Here is a 9597-nt window from a genome sequence, read left to right as displayed (position 1 = left end):
ATATATATATATATATATATATATATATATATATATATATATATATATATGTGTGTGTGTGTGTGTGTGTGTGTATGTGTGTGTGTGTCATGACTTGACATGTCATAAATATGAGTCATAAATTTAATATAGTAATATTTTATTATTATGACCTAGATTTTTTTAATGGAAGAAATGGGTTTCCATACATTCCAGTATCAAAAACATTTGCGCATTTTAAACTGTACATTTTGTAATTTATCATGACGTTCCCGCTGGCTAACCAAACCAAACAAATAATGGCGGTGTACTGCGCGTGCGCAGAACCGTAAACCTCCAGCAAGCTTTTTAAACGTCTACCCCAGCGCGCGACCGAGCTGTTGCGAGGGGCGATCGGATCGGGGCCGCGCGCGCAGGAAGGCTATGACCACCACAGAGCCCCGTCACGTCACGGATCCGCAGCGAGCACGGAGATGCTGAGGTGACAGGCAGGCGGGAGCAGAAAAGGGGACCGTGTCTCTCGGCCAGTTATCCTTGTCCTCTCCACTTCTTCACCTCCTGTCACCGACACTCCGCCTCCTCCCATGGAGGCTGCACGCGCTGTGGCATTGCTGTCGACGTCGTCCGCGGCGCTTCAAACAGATTCCTTCTAACCACACCCGGTTCTTCTTCGGTTCGAGGGCTGCCAGCGAAGACCCGAGGTAAGGTTTCAGGTTCCGCGGGGCCGTTGGGCCTTTCCCTCCGGACCCCCTCGGTTTTACCCACCCCTGTTAACTCCCCCATCTGTCGTTGTCATCAGCGCCAGGCAGGACGAGCTCGCGTGGCCTGTGGATGGCCAGTGTGCGTGGACGCGCCTGAGTAAATCTGCTGTTTAAAGCCGGGCAGCTGAGGAAATGTGTGGGGGTGCTGCTGCAGTTTTTGTTATGGTTATCTTCTTTTTATTTATCATTAAACAAGCCAGCTACTCCGTAGGTGAATACACCCTCAATTAAAAGCCTAGCATTCATTCGGGAATTGCATATTGCCCGCCAACTTTTGTGTTTTAGATTAAGATCATCTTCCGCTGAGATTTGAGCTCCTACAGATATTTGAGGCTAACCTTGAAAATAGCATTATGCACAACCGCCTGCGATGTCTCGCGTGATGTGTTCGCGCTCAGAGTGTGTTGTGAATGACCCTCAGCTACTACCACACACAATTTTAGCTCAGTATCTTTAAAAATGTACTCAGTTGTAGCTATTTTTGTGCAAGCTAAAGAAAATTAGCTGTGGAGGCCATCTTAATGGGTTTAACTCCAAATGTCAATCAGTTGTAGATTTACATCCAGTCATTACTTTCTGAGAATTTCATTGAAATCCATCCAGTGGTGAATGAGATATTTTGCTAACAGACCTGAAAGGTTGACTCCAGCATGGCAAGGTTTTAAGCAAAGATGTGAGACCATCCATCCATTATATAGCATATAGTTCATGAGATATTTTGCTAACAGACAAACATGGCTGACTTCATCAGTTAATGCAACCGTTTTAAGCAAAGATTTTGTGCAATGAGTATCTTTTGATATATGTGTTGTGAATGATTCTCAGCTACTTCCACACCAATTTTTAGCAGGATCGCTGTGAAATTGGCTGAATTATAGCCCTTTTTGTGTTTTCTAAGGCCAGTTAGCTGTGGCGGCCATGTTGACTTTGGGTGACTCCGAAAGTTATTCAGTTGTAGATGTGCACCCACTGAGTACGTCCTGACGGTTTAATGAAAAACCATCCAGTGGTTCATGAGATATTTTGCTAACAGACAAATTGCATGGATTCCATTGGTTCACGGCAATGTTTTAAACTCACACGATAAGCTGGTGTTCAGAGTTTCAATTGTGGATCAGTCTCAGGAACTACCACACTAAATGTTAGCTCCAGATCTGTGAAACGGAGTTAGAGACAGTTTTGTGCCAGCTAGGATTGCATTAATGTGGCAGCCATCTTGAAGTCCAAAAGGTAATCAGCTGTAGATGTTTAGTCATTGATTATTGTCAGAAATCTCATTAAAGTCTGTCCTGTGATTCCTGAGTTATTTTGCTAACAGTACAGATGCTGTTTCATGCTAGTCTCTTTAACCAACATCCAGCATTCTGAATTAAGACAGACTAGGATTAGGATTGAATTACAGCAAATCTTAAAAGTTTACTTTTTTCTTTTTTGCCAAGTTCTCCTCCCTGTCATGCCTGTGTGCGATGCACATGCACGCAGACACGGTGTGTGTGTGTGGGGAGGTCTGCCTGACTCCTAAGCTGAAAACTTGCAGCTCTCGAAGGGCAGAGGTGACGACGAGCCGCAGTCAGCAAAGGAAACTGGCACTGCACCACCGTTGCCATGGCAACGCCGGGGTCAGGAAGCTGTGATTCATGATGAGAGAGGGGAGCTGGCTGCCGTCAATTGCTCTGAAATCTGGTTTAAGTCTGCTCCTCCTTTCTCTCCTCCCTGATGATGAGGATGATGATGATGAGCAGCACGGAGGAGGGAGGGGAGGAGAGGAAGAGCAGAGCCAGTGATGGATTTGTCACATCGGATGTACAAGTTGCGGTTTGAAAGCTTGCAGCACTGCCTGGCATTGCCCAAAGACAATACTGTTTTTGCTCATGTCTTTATGTATTTGTTTGTCTTTCTGTTAGCAAAAAATCTCTTAAATCAGGGGCTGGACTTTAATGAAACTTTCAGGAAGTAATCACTGGGTGCACATCTACAACTGATTAACTACTGGAGTCCACCTCATTTAAGATGGCCGCCACAGCCGACTGACCTTAGGAAACCCAATCATGCCTATAACGATAATGAGCTAAAATGTGGTGTGGTTGTAGCTGGGAGTCATTCACAGCACATATTTTGAGATCAACATGGTGCACAATACCTTTGCTTGAAACCTTGCATTAACTGTTGGAGTCAACCCTTTTTGTCTGTTAGCAAAATATCTCATAAACCACTAAATGGATTTTAAGGAAACTCTCAGAAAGTCATCATTGGGTGAACATTGGCAACTGATTAACATTTGGAGTCAACTTTATTTAAGATAGTCGCCGCAGCTACTTGACCTTAGCCTACATAAAAGTGGTTTTAGCTCAGTAGATATTCCAGATATTGAGCTTTGGTTTGGTTTGGTAATTTGTCTGTAAACCTTTTAGAAATAACTTATTAAGTAATGCCAAAACATTAAAAGGTTGTGTTTATTCAAAGAGTACCAAAATAAAACCTGATGAATTATGTTTCAGTGTGATACTTAATGAATATTTGCTTTTGGTGTCTGCGTGACCAAAGCACAGCAAAGATTAAACAGGCATATTCTATCTGACAGTATTTTCTGCTGCCTCTCTTTCATACAGAGAAGATGAACGCTCTGGGGTAAGTGATACTAAAATGAAATGGTTTTGTGATTTAAGATGTCTGACTTCTACTGCTGAGTTTGTCTAAAAAAGCAGCTGCTGCGATGGTCCGCCGTCAGAAAGTCCCAGCCATTAGGGCCGGAGTTTGAGCCCGTCCTTTACAATTTTGTTCTTACTGCCCAATGCTGAAGGCAACAGGAGCAGTAGGGTTTTTGTTTGTCTGTTAGCAAAATATCTCCTGAATCACCGAATGGGATTTAATGAAACTCTCAGAAAGTGGTCATTACATTGACAACTACGACTGATTAACGTTTGGACTCAACCCAATTCAAGATGGTTGCCACAGCCAAGTGACCTTCGAAAACACACAAAGAGCTATAACTCAGCCAGTTTTACAGAAATCGAGCTAAAATTTGGTGTGGTAGTAGTTGGGCATTGTCCTCAACACATACTTTAGGCGCACAGCATCTTTGCTTACAGTATCTGTTGGCGTTAACTTAGTTTGTCTGTTAGCAAAATATCTCTTAATCACTCATAAACTATTAGTGGGATTTCAATGAAAAGTTATCATTAAATGTACCTCTACAACTGAGTAACTTTTGGAGTCAGTCCAATTCAATATGCTCACCACAGTTACAGTTAATCAACCTTCAAAGACACAAAAAATGTCTATACTGAAGTCCCTTTTACAGATATTGAGATCAAATTTGGTGTGGTAGTAGCTGACAGTCATTCACAACATACACTTGTGCTAGCTCTTTATTTTTACCATATTTTCATAACTTTAAACATTCACAGAATGTTAGATCAAGGTGTTGTTGCCTACGTGGGAATACGTTCACAGATTTAAGCCGGTATCTTCCATCAGCTTCTGCTAAATTTGTGTCTCTTTTGGTCTTTTGTAGGGTTCTCCATCAGCCTCCAAATGTCCAGCTGAGCGTGAGACTCCTGATCTTTGGGAAGCAGTGAGGACAGCGTCCGTCCTTGGCCCGCAGACGGGATGAGCGGGGGAGCAGAGCAGGCTGACATCCTCAGTGTTCTCTCCCTGGTGAAGGAGCGATGGAAAGTTGTGAGTGTCAATGGGCAGCGCCGCGGGTTCGTCCAGCCCCGGCACTGCCTGTCCCCTTGCTAACCGTCTGTTCCACTAACAATGCCTCTTTGTTCTCGCCTGCCGCCAAATGTACAAGGATGATAATGTTTTTGCTTGTGTCTGACCTTAGGTTTGTTTGTCTGTAGTGTTAGCAAAACATCTCATGAGCTACTGGTAAATACAAAATGGCGACAACTCAGCCAGCTTGGTGCGTTAGTAGCTAAGACTGATCTCTAACACATACTTTGAGCACTAACCAATCATGCAAGAGCAAGACACTATGTTTTGAAAACTATCATTAATAACTGGAGTCAACCCAGTGTGTCTGTTAGGAAAATATCTCATAAACCACTGGGCAGATTTCAGTGAAACACCCTGAAAGTAATCATTGGATGTACATCTACAACTTGGCTCAAATGGATGTAATACAATGAGAAGCACACAGCAGACAGGCGGAGTTAACTTTGGAGTCAACCCAATTCAAGATGACCGCCACGGTTAGTTGACATTTAAAAAAACAAAAATAGCTATAACCAATTTCACAGATACTGAGCTCAAATTTGATGCAGTAGTAGCTGAGAGTAATTCATAACACATACTTAGAGCGCGACACATTGTGCAGTATTTCTGCTTAAAATGCTGCCATTAACACTGGGCATCAGCCTTGTCGGTCTGTTAGCAAAAACGCTCCTGAACTACTGGACCGATTTGAATGAAACTTGCCCACGAGAGGTAACTGAAGTTTAGGAACACAAAAATGTCTAAACCTCAGTCAGTTTCACAGATATTGAACTGAAGTTTGATGTGGTAGTTGCTGAGAGTCATCCTCATCAACACTCTTACAAAATTGCATGAGCTTGTGCATAAAGTTATTAACAAGTTTGAGCAAAACAGCTATAATTCTGTTCCTTCTCATCATAAGATGATTTTAGTCTTAAACTCTGGCATGAAGTGTGAAATTGACATTTCGGGGTTGCATCTCTTTGTCCAGGTTGTGCTGCTGCATTGTAGGAAATCTAAAAATAGCCCAAGCTACTATTTATAGCAGTGCAGTGTGCTATAGGAAGCAGCAGCAGCAGCAGCAGCAGCAGCAGCAGCAGCAGCAGCAGCAGCAGCAGCAGCAGCAGCGTTCCCATAGGGCTGTCACTGCTGGGCCTGATCTGGTGCCATGTGAAGCTGTTGTTCCGAACTGGCAGCCTGGCACTGCAGACTTACATAAGAACGCTGCAGCTAATCTGACAACTTTGGGTCCTGGTGGGGATGAAGGGAAATGAAGGGCACAAGAGGTCAGAGTTGAAAGGTCGAGGAGTTGGGGCATGAAGTGAAAAACTAAACTCGGGAGATAAATGCTGGTCACGACATCAGTCTGCAAACGTTCCAGATTTTATCAGAGCAAAGGCTGTATGCAAACAATTATGATGCAGAACTAATTGTGTTATTAAATTTAAGGCCTAGCATTCCTTGTAGGAATAAATATTGCCCTCTGCCTTTCATGCCACAGTTTTAAACTAAGATCATCTTATGAGAGGGGACGGAGTTATCTCTGTTTTGGTCAAACCTTGTCAATGACGTTATGTACAATCTCATGTGATATTGTGAGACCTTGTGTGAAATATGGGTCCAGGATTACTCTCAGCTCCAAGCATATCAAACTTTAGCTCAGGATCTGAAAAAAATGATTGAGTATTTCCCATGTTTGTGTTTATGTTTTTATTAAGAAGCCATGCTGTTGTAATAGATTCAGTATGAGGTTTAGTATTGTCTTGCTGAAAGGCCTTCACTGAAAAAGATGTTGTCTGGATGGGAGCTGTATGTTGTTCTAAAACCTGTAAATAGGTTCCTGCATTGATGGTGCTTTTCCAGATGTATAAACTGCCACAAGCATGAATGCACCCCCATACCATCAGAGAGGCAGGTTTTTGAATTGTGCTTTAAGAACAGGTCAGCTATTCCCTAATCTTTTTGGTACAGAGGACAGATTGTTTGTGGTTCCACAAAGAATTTCAGATTTGAATTCATCTGACCACAGATGAGTTCTCCTCTTTCTGTCAGTCCATTTGAAATGAGCTTTGGACCAGAGAAGACAGCAGTGTTTCTGGATGGTGTTCACATCTGGCTTCTTCTTTGCCTGATAGAGCTTTAAGCAGCATTAGTGGATGGTACAGTGAACTGTGTTTACAGACAATGATCTGTGGAAGTGTTCCTGAGTCCATGCAGTGATGTCCAGAACAGAATCAGACCTGGTTTTAATGCAGTGGCCCCTGAGGGCCTGAAGATAATGGGCAGAGATTTCTTCAGATTCTTGAAATCTTTTGATAGCATTATGAACTGTAGATGATGGGATTTTCAAAGTCTTCCCAATTTATTATTGAGGAACAATATTTTTAAAAAATTCCACTATTTTCAGGCGCAGTTTTCAGCAGGTTGGTGAACCTTTGCCCATCTTTACTTCTGAGAGGTTTAGCCTCTTTAAAATGCTCTTTTTCTATCCAGTCCTCTTACTGACCTGTTGCCAATTAACCGAATTAGTTGCAAAATGTTCCTTCAGCTGTTTCTTCTTCATACCATGCACTTTTACAGCTTTTTCTTCCCCGTGTTCCACTGTATTTTAAATGTGATGCTGCCATCAAATTTAAAATGACCTTTTATTTCCTTACAAAAACCGGGGTTTTTATGTTTTTATTTCAAACATTTAATACATTTAATATGTTCCCTTTATCATGTTCCATTTGAAAATCATTGTTCTCTGTTTTTAATTGACTCTTTATTCTACGTCCCAAATTTGTCAGCATTCGGTTGTAAAAAAACAACTTCATTCCACACACAAATGCAGTTTTAGGAATCTATTAGAAAACTCTAAAGCTTAGTGTTGATGCACACACATGTCAGCGTTGCAACATGACGTTTTAAAACAGTGACGCAAACACTTACTGCCACTTGGTTCAGTTATCATCTTTTTCTTCAAGCTCAGATCGCATGTCTCTGATACCTCAGCATCCAGCTTTCTTCTTTATGTTTACCTTGACACATGTTGGTCCACTGAAGTCTATCCAGATTGTTGTCTGGACAGATATCCTTTTTTATTCTGTTGCATAGGACCAAGTTTTAATGATCAGTTCATTTGTTTTGAACTTCGAATCTTACTAATGTGTTTTGCTCCTAAGTTATGTGTACAACATAGCTTGTTTTAGTCACTTAAACAGTGTGGCTTTAATAACCACTTCAGCCTGACTTGAGATGTCTTAAAAAGTTTGAACTGAATTATCAAAACATGTAGTACAGCCATTGAGGCCACCAATATCATATTTATAGGACCCCTGTACTTGACTCTTTGTTATTATAAGTATTTAATTAGTTTAATTTAAAAAAGAAATTAAAAGTACAAAAGTACACTTGTCATTTTAAGCAATTTTGCATGTTTTATGTGCAGCTTAAAATTGATTTAATATTACTTATTGCAAAGTATTTAAATAAGTTATCCTGAACCATTTCCAATGATGCAGTTTGAAGAGTTTACTCCAGTAGATTTCCAGATATATCGACATGCAGTTTTGAAATGTGGGTCCAAACTTCACATAAACAAAGCACTTGGCTGAATTCACTGAAAACCACATGGAAACATGAGTCATGTGATTGACCTCCACTAGGCTGGTCATAGTCTGTGTAGGTAAACAAATATGGAGGAATCAGAAAAACAGAGAAATATAGGCATGAATCTGATGTTAAACCTCGAAGGACAGCGAAATAATGAATAAGACAACTGTCAAAATTAAAACTCAGGCAGGGCAGTGGAGCTCTATAAAAACAGAGCTTGGCATTCAAACAGATGCAGCTTTTGCAAAATTCCTGCCAGACCCTTAAGTTTATTGTTTCACCTTTATTTGTCAAATTTGTTGTTCCTAACTGGCTCTTTCATGGACGTCATGATTGCTGATCTGTCTCAGTCACTTCAGCTGTTTCTGCAGGTAAACAAACACGTGGCAGTTGGCATCTGATCACAAATTTTGCTTACAAATTTGGATATTTATTAACACGTTAACCATTGATATGAGAAAGAAATATTTTGCAGGCCTTGATTTTTACATTATGATTTTTTTTACAACAACAACAACATCCCAAGAGCCAGCTTCTGTAGCCGAGGATCAGACCGCCAAGGTCCCCACCTTCCTGACTGCCTTAAGTGACCCAACTAGGGGGAAAAAGCTCCTGACAGCATAGCTCCTAGGATCATTGGGACACTCAAATCCCTCCACCATGATAAGGTGGCAGCCCAGGGAGGGGAGGACTCCATTGTTGAGGCAGCTTAATCGGAGCTGTGGCCGCAAGGTAGTTGGTGCCTGTCGCGGCGGCAACCCTCGAACCCGCTGGTGGACACCAGCGGTGAGGGATGCTGTCAGGCTGAAGAAGCAGTCCTATCGGGCCTTCTTGGCCCGTGGGACTCCAGAAGCAGCTGACGGGTACCGGCAGTCCAAGCGGCATGCGGCTTGGATGGTCGCTGAGGCAGAAACCCGGGCATGGGAGGAGTTCGGAGAGGCTATGGAGAAAGACTTCCGTACGGCTTCGAGGCGATTCTGGTCCACCATACGGCGTCTCAGGAGGGGAAAGCAGTGCAGCACCAACACTGTTTATAGTGAGGGTGGTGTGCTGCTGACCTCGACTCGGGATGTCGTGGGTCGGTGGGCAGAATACTTCGAAGACCTCCTCAATCCCACCGGAACGTCTTCCATTCAGGAGGCAGAGCCTGGGGACTTTGAGTCGGACTCTCCAATCTCCGGTGCTGAGGTCACTGAGGTGGTTAAAAAGCTCCTCGGTGGAAAGGCACCGGGGGTGGATGAGATTCGTCCGGAGTTCCTTAAGGCTCTGGATGTTGTAGGGTTGTGTTGGTTAACTCGACTCTGCAGTATTGCGTGGACATCGGGGGCAGTTCCCTGGATTGGCAGACCGGGGTGGTGGTCCCCTTATTCAAAAAGGGGGACCGGAGGGTGTGTTCCAATTACAGAGGGATCACACTCTTAAGCCTCCCTGGTAAAGTCTATTCGGGGGTTCTGGAGAGGAGGGTCTGTCGGACAGTCGAACCTCGGATTCAGGAAGAGCAGTGTGGTTTTCGTCCTGGTCGTGGAACACTGGACCAGCTCTATACTCTTAGCAGGGTCCTTGA

The 9597-nt window shown here is 42.9% G+C and overlaps 1 protein-coding gene across 2 annotated transcripts in view; it reads left to right on the top strand.

Annotated features, from left to right (window-relative positions):
- Positions 1-327: 327 nt before the first annotated feature.
- ttbk2a (tau tubulin kinase 2a) overlaps positions 328-9597 on the top strand; it is a 32517-nt gene continuing 23247 nt past the window's right edge. For both annotated transcript variants that reach the window (XM_017421579.3, XM_017421578.3), the window contains exons 1-2: positions 328-680; positions 4255-4418. In XM_017421579.3, the coding sequence (XP_017277068.1) occupies positions 4350-4418 (69 nt within the window). In that variant the 5' untranslated portion in view covers positions 328-680; positions 4255-4349. The remainder of the gene's footprint in view (positions 681-4254; positions 4419-9597) is intronic.

Source organism: Kryptolebias marmoratus, linkage group LG10 (assembly GCF_001649575.2).
Source record: "Kryptolebias marmoratus isolate JLee-2015 linkage group LG10, ASM164957v2, whole genome shotgun sequence".
NCBI lineage: Eukaryota > Metazoa > Chordata > Actinopteri > Cyprinodontiformes > Rivulidae > Kryptolebias > Kryptolebias marmoratus.
Note: the sequence above shows the minus strand (reverse complement) of the source record. Positions and strands in the feature narration are given on the sequence as shown.